Source organism: Salmo salar, chromosome 29 (genome assembly GCF_965601325.2).
Source record: "Salmo salar chromosome 29, fSalSal1, whole genome shotgun sequence".
In the NCBI taxonomy this organism is placed as follows: Eukaryota; Metazoa; Chordata; class Actinopteri; order Salmoniformes; family Salmonidae; genus Salmo; species Salmo salar.
The window spans coordinates 20,936,831-20,956,178 of NC_138319.1; the positions used below are offsets into that span (position 1 = coordinate 20,936,831).

At 41.7% G+C, this 19,348-nt stretch overlaps 1 protein-coding gene across 1 annotated transcript in view; it reads right to left on the reverse strand.

Annotated features, from left to right (window-relative positions):
• The window catches only part of LOC106590269 (myosin-7-like), a gene marked incomplete at its 5' end in the record, with an annotated part of 37,119 nt that overhangs the window by 5,182 nt on the left and 12,589 nt on the right, over positions 1-19,348 (reverse strand). The window contains 6 exons of the mRNA XM_082970627.1: positions 17,394-17,421; positions 17,894-17,942; positions 18,234-18,368; positions 18,462-18,557; positions 18,663-18,767; positions 18,912-19,208. Of these exons, the coding sequence (XP_082826753.1) occupies positions 17,922-17,942; positions 18,234-18,368; positions 18,462-18,557; positions 18,663-18,767; positions 18,912-19,208 (654 nt within the window). The remainder of the gene's footprint in view (positions 1-17,393; positions 17,422-17,893; positions 17,943-18,233; positions 18,369-18,461; positions 18,558-18,662; positions 18,768-18,911; positions 19,209-19,348) is intronic.

Sequence of the window (19,348 nt, forward strand, 5' to 3'; positions counted from 1 at the left end):
TAAATACTCTCCCACTAATTACAAACAAGGAACAGGTGCGTACTAAACAGACATAACCAACAGACACATGAAACATGGATCGGTGGCAGCTAGTAGGCCGGCGACGACGACCACCGAGCGCCGCCCGACCGAGGAGTGGCGCCACCTTCTGTGGACGTTGTGACAATGGCTGTTAATGTACATCTGTTATATGTTTACTATAGTTTTGCAGCAACTCAAGTTCTTTCTGCAAAACATAAAGTGATTATATTTGATCTGTCTCTGGATTCCTTGTAGACTTATGTTTTCTCCTCAATTTGATGTTACATTTTACTTCTCATCTCTTGCTTATTCCTTTTGCTTTCTTCCCTCTGCACAGCAGCTCATTTCAAAGTATCTTATCTGATAGTTGTCTCCATGTCTCCTTAACTTTGGATTGAACCAAATACAGACCTCTATGTATGTAAAACAATTGTTGTTGTTTTTACATCATTGCCATGGAACATCATAATGGCCAAGTATTGTATATTTCCAGTTAAGGTAAAGACAGATCAAATAAATTACAACCAGCTGAAGATGTATTTTTCATGGCGACCTCAAGACGCCCAGGAAACATAATATTTTGATTGTTATGTGGGTTGTTTTGTCCACTGTTCAGAATCACATACTGTGAAACTGTAATTAAAATTGACATCTTTCTTTCTAGTAATGTAAAAAAAAAAAAAAAATACTAATTTTGAATAAATCCTGACCATGATGGCATTAATTCCCAATTATGTCCTTAGGCCTAGGGCAAGCTAATACTCACAGCACTGAAATGATGAAAGATCCCTTTCAGTATGTATGACAACAGATTAACAATTTGATATGATGTGGGTACTAGTGGACAAGTCAATTTCTGTCCAGCATATCACTGGGCCAGGTGATTATTCGTACATTTGAGATAAATGACCTATTTAGATTATGGAACGTTAAATGTCCCTGATGTCTATACCAGACATGGAAAACCTTTGGCATACAGGTAACATGTTACAACCAAAACAATTTGACTTTATTCTTCTCATGTTACATGGAGAACAGAGAAAAACTAAAGCACTACAGTCAGGAGATTTTCAGAAAGGTCCATCTGAGGGCTTCACTCTTCATCATATCCTTTCAGTGACAAAGCAGATAGATAAAGGTTGAGAAAATGTACATCTGTGTATTCTGGAAACATTGTTATTAAATACTGGCCTTCATTAAATGTACATGTTAAAGGAGCAGTCAGGTCTAGGGGCTCTATTCAATCTGTGTCGCTGAAGCGTTACAGATTGAACAGTAGAAATGTAAAGGTCATTTCCAATTGAATCGACATATGCAGCATTAGCCGTGAATGCAGTCTCCGCTAACACTGGAACATTGCCTTTAAATTAAATTTCAACCATGCAGTAATGCTGAACGCTCTGAATAGAGCCCCAGTTCTTACAATCAAGTGTTATGATAAATAATTTACAAAAACAGTTTTGCTTGCCATTGCACAATTAGTGACCTTTGAAATCAAGATATTCCTTTGAAATAATGTTTGTGAACAATAATCTAATTCATATTTGACCCTGTCCTATACAGTTGTCATGTCTTTGGCATCATTAAAGTGAAGACTGTTATTTTATCCAATCAATTCTCTGTAATTATTATTACGTGATTAAACTAATCATGTAAATGTAATTAACTAGGAAGTCGGGGCACCAAGGAAAATCTTCAGATTACAAAGTTATAATTTTCCTAATATAACTTTTCAGATATTTTAATATCTGATCAATTAGTCTTCTAATTAATGAATTATTCTTTACCTCACATTAGTCTCATTCCAAACATCGTAAATTGTTGGTTATCTGCACGAACCCAGCCTTCACTGTGAATCATCCATCCATCAATTGTCTTAATAATTGATTTACTCACTAACTAAATAATCATTGACATGCATAACAAACAAACAAACAAACAGTAGGTATGGTTACAAGGAAATGATAGGGGAGGTGCCCTAGTGGGCAAAACCGGTATGGTGGCTTGGTAGACAAAGGGACTGAGAAGGGCACGAAAGACCAAAGACACTGTTGATAATTATATTGATAGAAATACTAATCCTTTGCACATGAACGCTCACTCATTCAGGAATATTTGCAATCAATATATATATTTACGCCCAGTGTGTCGTCGTGATCTCTGTTGGAATCGTCCGTCTTTATGTTGGAAAGTTCATCTGAACTTCTCTTTGCGTCCCTGGAGTCTTTCGTGGTTAGAATGGATACTTCAGAGTCCCATTCAGAAATGTTTTCATAGTATAGATGTTTCGGCGGTTGTCGGTCTTCGCATTCAGTCGACATAAATTCTAGCTGCAGACTAGTAATTAGTATCGAAGATTTGCTCTTATTCTGTCAGTATCGATAGTCTCAGAGTTTAACCATTTCGACCAGTGTAGCCAATGTGCCACGTGGTTTGGTTAGGAATTCAACAACCGAGGAATGCATGGTCTCTACTCAAACCTTAGCCCTCTCGGTAATCGAGGTATGCTTGGTTCCAAGGGAATTTCTCTAGGTGGGGGTTTTATTCGGAACAGCAGATAAGGCTGTCCCATGACGCCAGATCAATGTCTGTGCTCATGGGGCGGGCCAATGACTTAGTTAACTTTAAAGGGAATTGGATTCTCTGTCATTAAACAGTTTAAAATCCCATTACATAATTTCACAAATTGTTTTACTCATTCATTTTAAACAATAATTAGATGCAAATCACATAACGGAGACTCTTGTATAAACAGAGTTATGGTAATGTAGCTGTATTGTCTCTCATGAGGTCACAAACATTAGACAAAATGGACCGGTCGTAGCTGGATTCTCCACCGACCGTATACACATTCTCCAAAACATGGATATTGTTCAGTTCTCAAGTTCTGTGAGGTAGAAGAAGTTCCTTTGTTCTACTGTGAACCCTCTCTCTATACCGCATGGCCGGAGGGAAGAGAGTCTCCCCAGGAATTTACGACCTGAGATAACAGAGCCTGGGTGTAAGGGGAAGAGAGAGGTGGTGAGAGAGAGTTGGTGCTTGCTATATCCAAAGAGGGCCACGTCATGACACAGTATTCTTAAAGAATATATACAATGTGAATAATAGTATGGCTGTTGGACATCAAAAACTAACAAAGCGATTGAGGAAGAAGCTGTCATCATACATGACATGAGGGAATTTGCTAATTATAACCAATATCATTATTTTGATTAAAAGAACTGACCTGGGAGCCAGCATCACAACTCTTGGCCTCACTCCTCATCCTTTCCTTTCTGTGACAGAGAAGACGGATGGATTATGAGAAAATTGTAATACTACTGTGTAAAGGAAAACATTTTATACTGCCATTTACTGGGTCCTTAAAATATATGAGTGGAAACTTCAACAGGTATGTATTATGGTACACTATGAACATCATGCTGTCCCATACAGATACTAAACATGTATCTGATTATCTTTATTGTGTAATAGCCAACACCAAGAGCAATACTGTCTAATTAAAGAATTCAATGAACAATAAATACATTTTGCTCTTCAACTACAGTATGTATTACAGAAATGAGTTACAACTGTTAAAGCTGTTCGCGGCATACATTCAAGAAGTAATCTAAAACAATTCTAGGTTTAGCCACAATTAAAGGGGAATTCTCTCAAAAAACATTATCAACTATGTTGGTCCTCACCTGAGGTATTATTGATATCATTTGTCTATATTTTAAATACCAAATTTTCCCCACTTTTTCATGGATCATAAATCCATGACGCCATTCTGACTATTAGCAGTTAATCACAATTTCACTGGATCTTGTCCTGTATAGTTTTAGAACACAGTTGATGGCAGCAAATGAATAACCATGCATTGTTATGCATTATAATTAAGCAAATATGGGCAAGTCTGACGGGAGGTCAGCATCAACAAATAGTTAGTCATTTCTGAATGAAACCATGCTCATAATTATCCTTAAGGCATATATGTTGGAGTTAAGGATGTATTTGAAATGTGTAAGTACGAAATTGAATGAATTCTGACCATTACAGAGTAGGATGCCAAGTCTAAAAAAAGGCTTTCCAGTCAATCGTATTTCATGGCTTTTAGAAAGAGCTCACAGAAAGAGCTCACAGACAGCTGTCCCCCAGTGTTCATTATGAAGATGAGATGTTAGGGAAGCAATACAGACCAAATTTAAGTGAGTTTTGCTTTCATGTTCTACAATCTTGTAATGATTAGGGGGGTGACATCATAACCTTTTTAGGAAAACATGCAACTTACATGGGATCATCTTGAAACTTCTCTGTACAGGTAACTTTCGTCAAGGTTTTACATGGTCTAGGTGAGCACTGGTGTCCTGCTCCTTCTTCAGCTCTTCTGCCATCATGGCAGCATCAGTAATGGCCTTCTTGGCCTTTTCCTCAGCATTTCTACACTCCTGCACAGCCTCCTCCACTTCATTCTGAAGCTGGGATGTGTCGCCCTCTAGCTTCTTCTTCTGGCTTAACAGGCTGGTGTTCTACACATGTATATGACAAATTACTTTTAATTTAACCTCTACAGTATATACCTCAGGTAGCAGATATTTAGGGAGAACACTAATTGTTATCTATAGAGCTCGCCAGTTTGTAGTCCTAAAAAATGGAAATGAGTTACCTCTGGTTCGTTCAGTCATTCCTATGGGTGAAATGGGGTGGCAGGTAGCCTAGTAGTTAGAGCATTGGGCCAGTAACCGAAAAGTTGGTGGACTGAATCCCCGAGCTGACAAAGTTAAAATCTGTCGTTCTGCACCTGAACAAGGCAGTTAACCTACTGTTCCCCGGTAGGCCATCATTGTAAATAAGAATTTGTTCTTAACTGACTTGCCTAGTTAAATAAAGGTCAAATAAAAAATGAATGGGGAGATATTGGTGTTTTGGGATAAACCCTGAAAATAAGGTCTGAGATTTAGACAGGCTTAGGAGATCCTATACTTTTTGATCTATGAGATAATATCAGTCAGTTAACATTCCCTTTATGAATTATGAAGCCTTTATGGGATTTATGTACTTGTTTTGATTACATAAATGCTTAAAAATTCACAAAAAGTTACATTATCTGATGAAGATCATAGAACAAAAAAGTATAACATTTCCTAAGCCTGTGTTTAGTACAGACCTTATTTTTGCTGTTTATCCAAAAACACTCCAAAAAAAGCTTAATTTTTCCTATAGGCCTTTGGCGTTCATAGTGGAGGTGGACGTGTCCGAGGCTGGGATAGGAGCCGTGCTCTCTCAGCGCTCGGGTACGCCACCGAAGCTCCACCGCTGTGCCTTCTTCTCGAAGAAGCTCAGCCCGGCGGAGCGAAGCTATGATGTGGGGGACCGGGAGCTGTTGGCTGTCGTCAAGGCTCTGAAGGCATGGAGACATTGGCTTGAGGGGGCTAAACACCCTTCTCTCATCTGGACTGACCACCGCAATTAGGAGTACATCCAGGCAGCGAGGAGACTGAACCCTCGCCAGGCAAGGTGGGCCATGTTTTTCACCCGTTTATTTTTTTCCCTTTCTACAGACCAGATTCCCAGAACGTTAAGGCAGACGCACTGTCTCGACTGTATGACACAGAGGAGCGGCCCATGGATCCCACTCCCATACATCCGGCCTCCTGCCTGGTGGCGCCGGTAGTGTGGGAGCTGAACGCGGACATTGAGCAGGCGTTACGTGCAGAGCCTGCTCCCCTCTAGTGTCCCGCTGGGCGTCTGTACGTTCCGACTGTTGTCCATGACCGGTTGATCTATTGGGCCCACACGTCACCCTCCTCTGGTCATCCTGGGATTGGTCGGACGGTGCGCTGTTTGGCTGGGAAGTACTGGTGGCCTACTTTGGCCAAGGACGTGAGGGTTTATGTTTCCTCCTGCTTGGTGTGCGCCCAGTGTAAGGCTCCTAGGCACCTGCCCAGAGGGAAGCTACACCTCTTACCCGTTCCACAGCGGCCTTGGTCGCACCTGTCGGTGGATTTTCTTACCGATCTCCCCCCTCACAGGGAAACACCACAATCCTGGTCGTTGTGGATCGGTTCTCCAAGTCCTGCCGTCTCCTCCCTCTGCCCGGTCTCCCTACGGCCCTACAGACTGCGGAGGCCTTGTTTACGCATGTCTTCTGGCAGTACAGGATGCCTGAGGAGAAAGTGTCTGATCGAGGTCCCCAGTTCACTTCAAGGGTTTGGAAGACGTTCATGGAACGTCTGGGGGTCTCGATCAGTCTTACCTTGGGGTTTCATCCAGAGAGTAATGGGCAGGTGGAGAGTGTGAACCAGGATGTGGGCAGGTTTCTGCGGTCGAATTGCCAGGATCGGCCGGGGGAGTGGGCAGCGTTCGTGCCCTGGGCCGAGATGGCTCAGAACTCGCTCCGCCACTCCTCCACTAACCTCTCCCCCTTCCAGTGCATACTGGGATACCAGCCGGTTCTGGCACCTTGGCATCAGAGTCAGACCGAGGCTCCTGCGGTGGACGACTGGTTCAGGCGCGCGGAGGAGACATGGGACACCGCCCATGTTCACCTCCAGCGGGCCGTGCTGTGCCAAAAAAACAGCGCAGACCGTCACCGCAGTGAGGACCGGGTCTGGCTCTCGACCCGAAAACTGCCCCTCCGTCTGCCCTACCGGAAGCAATGGTTGATGACAGGTTAAGTCACCTCGGGATTCTCAGTGTTGAGCCAAGGAGGGCACGCTCCCTCAACATGGATGAGTTTTTCAAACATTTTTCCAGTTCTCACCAGAACCGCAGAATTATGCTGTTTTAAATCTACCTAGGATAATTTGGCACTTTGGCGGTCCCTCTGGTCATGATTAAAACCTGCACTGTGTATTAACTAGTACACTGACATTCTAAAATGATAAATCCAAAGGGTATCATGTCACACAGATTTAATTTGGTCTTGATATGAGCATAAATATGATACTGTAAGTTTGTAATATTGATGGGCACCAAAATTATTATTTTTAAAGCCCATTTCTGCTTGATACCTGGTATGTGAAATTGCATTTTCTTTTTTTTAAATAAAATATATTGCAAATAAACTATGCAATTTATGTAACACACAAATGCTATCTTATCTCCTTGGTGCTTGAGCTTTATTTTCTGAAAATATTTTGGATGTTCAACACTTATAGACCCAGAATATAGATTCATGAAAACAGAGTGGCCCAAGTCTCTCCAGTATGTGAGCACAGTACTGTGTGTGTGTGTGTGTGTGTGTGTGTGAGTGACTGAGTGACTGAGTGAGTGAGTGAGTGAGTGAGTGAGTGAGTGAGTGAGTGAGTGAGTGAGTGAGTGAGTGAGTGAGTGAGTGAGTGAGTGAGTGAGTGAGTGAGTGAGTGAGTGAGTGACTGAGTGAGTGAGTGACTGAGTGAGTGACTGAGTGAGTGAGTGACTGAGTGAGAAGAAATTGAGCTGCAGTTCCGAGGTGGAGAAACGGACTATTCATAATATTTTAAAGAATTCTAGTGAAGTAACCCTTTTGGACCACACTATCTGCCATATAGAAGAACTCCGGGTTAAGTGAATTATCACTTCTACCTCTATTCAGCAATTATAGAATTGATTCATGCTCCTTAGATGCCAGGTTAGGGTTACACACTCATTTTCTGTCATGGTCTATGGACCCCCTGAAGTAGCCTCGGCCACCCCCTGGCCTCCCCATGTATAAAACTCTAGTTCAGCCACTGGGCATGAGGTCTTGGATTTGTAAGTGTCACACTGTTAAAGATCAAGATAGCTGTCAGGGCATCATATGCACAGTGTGGGGGAAGTGTGAAGCTGTTAACAAGGTGATGATGTAGTGGTGACAGCTGGAAAGGGTTTTACCTCCTTCAAGGACTGTGCATATGACCCCTATAATAGTATACTGTATATTGGAGCCCTTTTGACTCATACAACTTCACACCTTGGCCCTCGCTTCAGCCTTGAGGTTCCACAGCTGAACATACCATCCCCTGACCTTCAATGACTCACTAAGGATCCCATTCCCAGCTGTCGTGTGTCGTGCTTGATGTACTTGAACACATGGATTCACCTTAACCTATTCTTCTGTTGTCATTTGTCTCCATAGATTGACAGACTGCCAAGCCATCTCTACTGCTCCCCCAGGCTAAGACCATCTCTTCCCTCACTAAGGCACATCAGTTCCCTGACGGGGTGAAAGAAAGATATAGGCTAAATAGGTTAGTGATGCAGGAGTAGCCTCCACAAATCTTCCTCTAGCAACAGAATCAGCACTGACCAAGGTAAGTCATGACATTATCTTTAACTTCTAGCGAACTGTCAGCATGCAGTATTCAATGTGCAGGTGCAGGGATAATATCTTTTGAGAAATTAGTGTGGATATTATTTGTGTCATAGTCAGTATATGAAAGACTGAGAAAATAGCCTTGATTTTATAGGACCTCGCTTCAATCTCATTTTTGGTGTAGATCATTTGTTGTGAGTTCCCAGCTGGACTTGGTAGGAAGTACAGTTTGCAGCCCAAGAGATCACATCACAGTCCTCCCTGTAGTTAACACAGATGGAATATTAGCGTGTTGTTTCTCAATGTATTAGTAGTTAAGTATAACACTTAAAACTCTTGCATATAAAATAAATGTTAAGGTATTTCAGTAATAAGGTGGTAACACTTCACAATAAGGGTACGTTGAATTAAAATCCCAATTGTGTCAGTTATTGATGTTGAGTGATGCGAAGGTAAGATGCACAATATGTAAGCAATTAGGAAGACAACACATTAGGCAAAATTGTTTTTATGTAAATAAAATATCATCGTTTTTGTTCCATTTTCAGCTAGAAAGCGTTGTCTAACGACCAGCCTAAATACCAAAAACATTATAACCTAAATATGTGTAGGAGGTGTGAAAATCATACACATGTAGCCTAGGGAATTTTGAATTTAAATCTACATTTTGGGGGTTTAGAACGGAGCAGAAGACATATGTAAATTATTCACTGTAACGGACAATAAAGTTGTTTTCTATTCTAATAAGTGGGGTGTGGCTGTTGCTGTCTCTCAAGTTGTTGGCTTGTGGGGTGTAACTTTAACTCTGTCTTGTTTATGCCACATTGTTTCCCTCCCTTTGTCCTTGAGCACATCTATAACCCAGTGAAATTCCTGCTGAGTGCCTTTCTCTGATTGAGATGGACAGCTTGTGAGGTACATTGATTTCTGAGATTACCTAGTGGTCTATAAAAATCTGTCTGTTCACGGAAATTTGGTCACACATAAACAAAGCAATTTCAGATCATTACTATAATAATTAGTCCTTGAACAGAAGCATCAAGGATATTTGGTCACATACTGTAAATAAAGCAATTTTAAACCAGGGGTGGCAGGTAGCCTAGTGGTTAGAGTATTGGACCTGTAACTGAAAGGTTGCTAGATCGAATCCCTGAGCTGACAAGATAAAAATCTGTCGTTCTGTCCCTGAACAAGGAAGTTAACCCACTGTTCCTAGGCTGTCATTGCAAATAAGAATTTGTTCTTAACTGACTGCCTAGTTAAATAAAAAATAACAAATTACTATAAGAATTAGGACAATGTTTGTCGTTGAACAGCAGCATCACTAAAAGTAAGTGGAGGGAATGTATTAATAGTTTTAAGTTTACTGTAACCAATGCATGATTGTCAAGGCCATAGAGAGGAAACATTTCTGAGAAGCATTCACTCACGAGAACCAGTTGGTGTGTTTGATTGAAACATAGTTGAGTATTGGAATGCGTGTGACGATCGTCGTAGAGAGGTGACCAAGGTGCAGCGTGCTCCTGATAAATATTATTTTTTTAACTCAGAACACTATACAAAACAATAAACACGAACGTCACGTTCTTCAGGCTTTACAGAGCTGTGCAAAAACAAGATCCCACAACGCCAGGTGAAAGAAGAAAAAAAAAAACCTACTTAAGTATAATCTCCAATTAGAGACAACGAGGACCAGCTGCCTCTAATTGGAGATCATCCCAAACAAAACCAACATAGAAATACCAAAACTAGAACATGAACATAGAAATAAAAAACATAGAAAAACACCCCCTGTCACGCCCTGACCTACTCTACCATAGAAAATAACATCTTAACATGGTCAGGACGTGACAATGTGGATGCTAAGCTTGAGGGCAGGAGGCTGCAACAGCAAGCAAAGGGCTAAGTTTTAGGTCAGGGGTTAATTGCTGCAACGCAACCCTCTTTTAACACCATCTCATGGAGGGACTGCTCCAAAGTACGTTGTGGAAGTCTCTTCACTGAGGATTGTAGTTGTGTTTTATGTTTGTTGTTTTGTGTCTTATTTTTAAGGGGTTTACAGCAAAGCTGTGAAACCTATTGGTATTCTTATATATTTTTTTCAATACATGGTCAAATAACTCATAGACCATGAGTAACTTGGTCAAAAATAACGGCACCGATTGGCCTATGGGTGGCGCTGTTACAAGCAGTCTCACTTAAATCCTCATGTCCATCGCCCCATTTTACCTAGAGACTTGAAAGTTGTTTGTTGGTGACTTCCACATGCTGAACAATTCTGTCTCAAGGACCCCGTCAGGATAGAGTGTCTTCCATCCTGGAAATGTTGGAAGAACTTTGAAAAACTTAATTCTCATGAACCATAAATCCAAATAATACCAATGTGATATGTAGGCCCATGGTACATCTCCTAACTTAGTTTGAGAAATTCCAAGGGATTGGTTAAGAGCTGGATGATTTATTGATAAATCAGTAAATCAGATTTTATGTGTCAATTTAAATCCTTTATAAATCCACTCCACAATGGCCTATCAACTTGAAACCTTTTAGGTTCATCAAATACATTAATTACCATGATGAACCATGTACGTTTGGCATTGATATCTTAAAAAATGTGGAAACTATTAACATTTCACTTTTTTGACTTTGTAACGCTAATGCTTAAAATAATCATACAAATCTTCTTCTCGTGGACTAAAAGTCAGATTCACTCCAAATGTGTTCTTTGGACTCATCACAATAGTCCCTAAAGAGTTTGAGTAAATTACATTGATGCATTCAAAGATGGCCACACTATACCCGTAGATGCATATTAGCATATACACTAACATGCTAAAATATGCCAAAAATACTTCTAAAATCTTCTTCTTATGAACCATAGGACCAGTTGACGCCAAATGTGGAATGTAGGTCCATGGTACTTGTCTTAACTTAGTTTGAGTGGATATAAACTCATTGGAATCTTAGATGGCTGCACCAGACCAGTTGGTGGCACTATAGATGTCATTGACACCAGTGGCACCATAGGATACTAGAGCAATAACTATTGATCAAGTGGACTTTGTCTCGGGTAAATTAATGATAGATTATGCAATGAAAATAATACTGAATATTTTTCACAAATCTTAACATGAACTATTAGTCAAATTGACCCCATAATTGGTATAAAATCCGTACATTAAGTAATGAAGTTATGAATGATTACCTGAAGCATTCAAAGATAACCAACTTACAGTACAAGACTAAACATAACTTTCATATAGGGCTTGCTTGTTATCCAACTAATCGCGTGTCCTTTCTGTTATCCTGTGAACCCGATTCATTGCTGCTCACAGCTGTATGTTATTACACAATTCTGCTTTGATCATGCAATTGCTTGCTGTCATCTCAATGGGACCCTCCTGCTTAAGCGGCACTCCAGTCTCCTTTTCACCTCATTTAACACCTGATGTACTTAAAAGGCTCATCTCAATAGGTGGTCCAGGTATGTCATGGCATAGCACGAGTGGGGGGTGGACCTTTCCTCTTTTGTTCTCTATTGCTCCTCTATTGGTGTTCAAGCAAGGGGGAGGACAATGACATCACAGATTCCCATCAGACCGTCTTCTTGAACTTTGCAGTTGTCCCAAAAATTGTATATATTTTCCTCAAAATACTTTACTGTATTTATATTGGGATATCGCTAACGGCATTGTCCCCCTTAAGACTCTGAGATTGTGTTTTTGAATACCTATAACTGCCATTTCCTGCAATCTACAGAAAAAAAATACTCTATTAGGGTATGGTGCCAGGCCTTAAATTAGAACAAATAAAGAAGTGGTGCTACATAGTGGAGCAGCCAGTTTACAAGGTGGCGGAGTCAATCACCACCTTCCGGAGACACCTGAAACCCCACCTCTTTAAGGAATACCTGGGATAGGATAAAGTAATCCTTCTAATCCCCCCCCCCCCCCCCAGAAAAAGATATAGATATACTATTGTAAAGTGGTTGTTCCACTGGATATCATAAAGTGAATGCACCAATTTGTAAGTCGCTCTGGATAAGAGCGTCTGCTAAATGACGTAAATGTAAATGTGACGCAGCTCCCCTCTTACATTCTTTGTGGAGAACCCTGCTTGTGAGGCCATTATTAAGTGGTGCTTCACCTGTTGTAATAGCAAGATGGTCTGCTGCCCCACTCTCACCTTTCTATTAATAAGTCTGCCTGGTCTGAGGTGGATCAACTTGACAAATCCTTTATTAGTGTCACAACGTCCACAGAAGGTGGCGCCTCTCCCCGGTCGGGCGGTGCTCGGCGGTCGTCGTCGCCGGCCTACTAGCTGCCACCGATCTGTGTTTCAGTGTCTGTTAGTTATGTCTGTTTTTTGATTGCACCTGTTTCGTGTTTGTCATTAGTGGGGGGTTATTTAGTCTGTCTGTGTTTAGTTAGGATTCGTGCAGGATTGTTCTTTGTTACGTGTGGTGTTAGATTGTTTGGTTTACGACTTATTGTATAGGCAGTAGGGTTGCCGGGCTGCGCCCCGTCTGCCTTTTTGAGCGGAGCTTCTTTTAGTCTTGTTGACTGTTGTGCTCCCAGCCGTATATGGATTTTACCCTTGGATTTATTCAATCAAGTTTGTTCCAACGGACCTCAGTCTCCTGCGCTTGACTCACCCTTAAAACTGTTCTATACGCCCGTGACAATTAGCCTGTTAATATGGATAGTAATACATCATGTGTGTTATTCATTTTTTTGTGCATAAATAAGGCTTGAAATATGGTATCAAACATTACTCTACTGAATTGAATTCTGGGTGGGGTCAATTCTTAATGGTTTGGTGAACCCAAATTCAATTCAAATGTATTTATATAGCCCTTCTTACATCAGCTGATATATCAAAGTGCTGTACAGAAACCAGCCTAAACCCCAAACAGCAAGCAATGCAGGTGTAGAAGCACGGTGGCTAGGATAAACTCCCTAGAAAGGCCAAAACCTAGGAAGAAACCTAGAGAGGAACCAGGCTATGAGGGGTGGCCAGTCCTCTTCTGGCTGTGCCGGGTGGAGATTATAACAGAACATGGCCAAGATGTTCAAATGTTCATAAATGACCAGCATGGTCAAATAATAGTAATCACAGTGAACAGGTCAGGGTTCCATAGCTGCAGGCAGAACAGTTCAAACTGGAGCAGCAGCACGGCCAGGTGGACTGGGGACAACAAGGAGTCATCATGCCAGGTAGTCCCTGAGGCATGGTCCTAGGGCTCAGGTCCTCTGGAGAGAGAGAGAGAGAGAGAGAGAGAGAGAGAGCATACTTAAATTCACACAGGACACCGGATAAGACAGGAGAAATACTCCAGCTATTACAGACTGACCCTAGCCCCCCGACACATAAACTACTGCAGCATAAATACTGGAGGCTGAGACAGGAGGGGTCAGGAGACACTGTGGCCCCATCCGATGATACCCCCGGACAGGGCCAAACAGGCAGGATATAACCCCACCCACTTTGCCAAAGCACAGCCCCCACAGCACTAGAGGGATATCTTCAACCACCAACTTACCATCCTGAGACAAGGCCGAGTATAGCCCACAAAGATCTCTGCCACGGCACAACCAAAGGGGGGGGGGGGGGGCCAACCCAGACAGGAAGACCAAGTCAGTGACTCAACCCACTCAAGTGACGCACCCCTCCTAGGGACGGCATGGAAGAGCACCAGTAAGCCAGTGACTCAGCCCCTGTAATAGGGTTAGAGGCAGAGAATCCCAGTGGAGAGAGGGGAACCGGCCAGGCAGAGACAGCAAGGGCGGTTCGTTTCTCCAGTGCCTTTCCGTTCACCTTCACACTCCTGGGCCAGACTACACTCAATCATAGGATCTACAGAAGAGATGAGTCTTCAATAAAGACTTAAAGGTTGAGACCGAGTCTGCATCTCTCACATGGGTAGGCAGACCATTCCATAAAAATGGAGCTCTATAGGAGAAAGCCCTTCCTCCAGCTGTTTGCGTAGAAATTCTAGGGACAATTAGGAGGCCTGCGTCTTGTGACCGTAGCGTACGTCGAGGTATGTACGGCAGGACCAAATCGGAAAGATAGGTAGGAGCAAACCCATGTAATGCTTTGTAGGTTAGCAGTAAAACCTTGAAATCAGCCCTTGCCTTAATAGGAAGCCAGTGTAGGGAGGCTAGCACTGGAGTAATATGATCACATTTTTTGGTTCTAGTCAGGATTCTAGCAGCCGTATATAGGACTAACTGAAGTTTATTTAGTGCTTTATCCGGGTAGCCGGAAAGTAGAGCATTGCAGTAGTCTAACCTAGAAGTAACAAAAGCATGGTGTCATAGTTGAAGGGGACCAAAACGCAGCGGGGAAAGTGCTCATCTTCTTAGTTTATTAAAGAAAACACTTAATCAAAATAAACAAACAACAAAAACAGTCCAGTAAGGTGCACAGAGTATACTAGAAACAACCACCCACAAACACAAGTGAAAACAAACACAACTAAATATGGCCTCCAATTAGAGGCAACAACCACCAGCTGCCTCTAATTGGAGGTCATTGCCAAAATTCACATAGAAATAGAAAAGCTAGATTTAAACATAGAAATATGAAAACTAGAACCTAAACCCAAAATACCCAAACACACAAAACAAACACACCCCTGCCACGCCCTGACCAACTAAAATGACAAATAACCCCTTTTACTGGTCAGGACGTGACAGTACCCCCCCAAAGGTGCAGACCCCGAATGCACCTTAAACAAAAACCCGACAAAACAACCCCAACTTAAAGGGAGGGTGGCCACCATCAACGACGGCTCCCGTGCTAAACCCCCCCCCCCCCCCAATCCGCCAATTGCGGAGCTCTGGCTCTGGGCTTAGTCCCCATTCTGAAAACTCTGGGCTCACTGGAGACTCCAGGCTGAGGGGTGTCGCTGGAGACTCCGGGCTGAGGAGCGTCGCTGGAGACTCCGGACTGAGGAGCGTCGCTGGAGACTCCGGACTGAGGAGCGTCGCTGGAGAGGCTCCTGGCTGAGGAGCGTCGCTGGAGGCTCCTGGCTGAGGAGCGTCGCTGGAGGCTCCGGGCTGAGGAGCGTCGCTGGAGGCTCCGGGCTGAGGAGCATCTTTGTCGGCTCCGGGCTGAGGAGCGTCTCTGTCGGCTCCGGGCTGAGTTCATATTTATATATAAAAACAGCATTTTACATCGGCGCGTGACGTTCAGAAAATATTTTCCCTCAAATACTGCCGGTGAATCAGCGCCACAATTTACAAAAATACTTTCCATAAACATTGATACAAAATTGAACTGTCATTTAAAGAATTATAGATGAACATCTCCTTTATGCAAACGCTATGAAAGATTTCAAAAAAGCTTCACGAGGAAAGCACTCTTTGCAATAATCTGAGTACTGCGCTCAGAAAAATACACTAGGCTATACAGATAGCCGCCATCTTGGGCACATCTAAAATCATACATTGCATTAGAAATATTCCCTTACCTTTGATCATCTTCATCAGAAGGCACTTCCAGGAATCCCAGGTCCACAACAAATGTTGTTTTGTTTGATAAAGTCCATAATTTATGTCCAAATAACTCCTTGTTGTTCGTGCGTCCAGTAAGCTACTCCAAATGAAGAAAGCACGCGGATGATGTCGCGACGAAAAGTAAAAAAAAGTTGTATTTACTTTCGTTCAAACATGTCAAACGTTGTAAAATATCAATCTTTACGGCCTTCAGAACGTGAAGATTCAATATTATTTCAACCAGACGGTTCCTGTGTCTTGAAAAAGGTTTGGGAACGGGAGGATCCTCCCTCGTGAACGAGCCCCAAGAAGTGATGTCACCCCCTGCCTCAACAACTTCCCCTCCTTGTCATTCGGGCTCTGCTCATCGTAGAAGCTTCAAACAACTTTGTAAAGACTGTCGACATCTAGTGGAAGCCGTAGGAAGTGCACAATTATTACTACGTCACTGTCTATTCAATAGGAAATGACTTGAAGAGAGCCCATGCATCCAGATTTCCACTTCCTGGTAGGATTTCTCTCAGGTTTTTGCTTGCCATATGAGTCTCTCGAGCCAGACCCCTAAATTTGGTCTGTCAGGCTCACTTGGACCGACAACGTCTCATAGTGATTTTCTTGAAGGTCTATGTCCTTAGAGTTAGAAAATGTGTGACAGCAGTGCAACAATGGTAGCTTTCTCTGTGTAATCTCTCTTTAATTCATCCCTCCATCACATTCATTTTACCCTATGACAAACAATATCAAGTTATTACTCACGTACGGTACAACCTTAAATCAATTAGAAAAAAAAATTGAAAATCAATTGGAAATCTTAGATTAGCAGCAATCCATCAGACACATTTTTTATTTTATTTTATTTCACCTTGATTTAACCAGGTAGGCTAGTTGAGAACAAGTTCTCATTTACAACTGCGACCTGGCCAAGATGAAGAAAAGCCATGCGACACAAACAACAACACAGAGTTACACATGGAATAAACAAGCGTACAGTCAATAACACAATAGAAATCTTTTGGGGGGGAAAAATGAATACCTGAATGACCACCAACACCGTCTGAATTCCATTGATTATTTGGCTCCACATCACACAATGGTCCAGGGATGGTTTGTTTGCAGATAATAGATAAATACTACGATAGTTTATTTGCTAATGTCAAATTGTGGATTAAATATTGTCTTTCATTTAGGTTCACATGCATATATGATCTAATAATAATCCATTTCTAATTAAACCACACAAATCCTTAGTTTTATGCCAACAAAATATGAAATTGCTCATGGATGTGGGTAGGTGTTTCACTTTGTCTAATTAGGTATTTTTTTAACAATACTTCTGTTCATTTAGGGGACCCAATTTGGCTCAGAAGCACCCCCAGACGCAAAAGTGAGTGATGTTTGTCTATTTTCATGATTCTCTGTGAGGTAAGTTATCATTATATTCTATGAAAACCAGTGTTAACTTAATTTTGTTAAATAATAGTGGATTCCAAACCTGTTCGTAATAGAATCAAGCAATACACAGAGTTTACATGTACTGTATTCTTTATTCTGCTCATGTTACATGGAGAATAGAGAAAAAACTACAGTCAGGAGATTTTCAGAAAGGTCCATCCGAGAGCTTCACTCTTCATCATGTCCTTTCTGTGAAAGAAGATGGATGAAGGTTAAAATGTAATAAACTACTGTAAACACTAAAAACATTCTAACAATATTCTGTGCATTGTCAACTCTATATTAAACAATGGGGCTCCTTGTTTGAGTGTATAGAATACACTATACATATCATTAATAACACCAACTCTGTCTACTAGTAAGATTCTGAATAAATATTTAAAGAAGCAACGATGTCCAGCATTTATCACTATAAATATAAATGTGTTGCTTGCCATCACACAGTAACTCACCACTGAAACTAAAATGTGTCATGCTTTTGAAGATTTTTTTTGAACCCATGACAGCGCACAATATTCTAATTTAAAGTTAGTTATATGAATGATAGTACGGTTATTGGAGATCAAATACTTAAAAATCAATTGTGGTTGGGGCTGTTGTCATACATGACTTGAGTTTGCAAATTATAACCAATATAATTAATCTGATTGAAAGAACTGACCTGGGAGCCAGCATCACAACTCTTGGACTCACTCCTCATCCTTTCCTTTCTGTGACAGAGAACATAGATTGATTATTAGAACATTAACATTTCACTGTGTGCCGAAAAACATTTGATACTGACATTTATTGTGTGCTCTGGTTGAAATTTTACCATGTGGATCTTCAACAGGTATGAATAGCTACCTGGTAACAATGTAACAGATGATCCATTCAATACTTATTTTCTTCAGGAATCAATAGGTTAATATCAAGAATCCAAATGACCATTAAACAGAGTCCCAGATCCCACAAAGTTTAGGCTTTTCCATACATTAAATTGAAACAGCAACTTCACGGACCTTGGAACTGGCATCACGACTCTTGGCTCTCATCTTGTTGACCTGAGACTCAGCAATATCAGCCCTCTCTTCTGCCTCATCCAGTTCATGCTGAATCTTACGGAACTTGCCCAAATTGGCATTGGCTTGTTCCTCCTGTGAACATTTTAAAATATGATTTATGTTTCTAGCAAACAAAACAATTAGAGAATTACAGATGCATCAGTTGGATGATAGAAGGTTACTTACAGCCTCCTCTGAAGTTCTCTTGTAGGATTTGACCTTCAGCTGCAGTTTGTCCACCAGGTCCTGCAGGCGGCTCAAATTCTTACGGTCTTCCTCAGTCTGCACACAAAAAGAAGGGACAAAAAAAGAGTCATACTGGAGATGTATCTCTGAGCATGTTAATGTGAATTGTTAACTCTGCACTGTCAAATTAAAACAATGTACCTGGTATGTGAGCTCCTTGATGCGTCTCTCATATTTACGGACTCCTTTCACAGAATCACTGCTCCTCCTTTGCTCCAGTTCCACTTCAGTCTCTAGCTCTCTCACCTAGAAAGATATGATCATTGTTAACACACCATTTACAATTACTTTGTTAGTTACCACTACTTTCAATATTGAAGCTAGAAATATGACTAGCAATATGAAATGTGACATTGAATTAATAGACGAGAATGTAGCTTAGACACTTACTCTGGCCTCCAGCTTCTGGATCTGCTTCTTGCCACCCTTCATGGCGATTTGTTCAGCTTCATCCAGGCGGTGCTGCAGATCCTTGATGGTCTGCTCCATGTTCTTTTTCATGCGCTCCAGGTGAGCACTGGTGTCCTGCTCCTTCTTCAGCTCCTCTGCCATCATGGCAGCATCAGTAATGGCCTTCTTGGCCTTTTCCTCAGCATTTCTGCACTCCTGCACAGCCTCCTCCACTTCATTCTGAAGCTGGGATGTGTCGCCCTCCAGCTTCTTCTTCTGGCTCAGTAGGCTGGTGTTCTACACATATATATGACAAATTATGTTTATATTACCTCTACGTACCTCAGGTAGCAGACTTTTAAAGATGGAATCCGTAGTAGGAAAAACAGTGCCACTGTCCGTCCAAACACCATTGTTATTGTTTTTGTTTTGTTGAC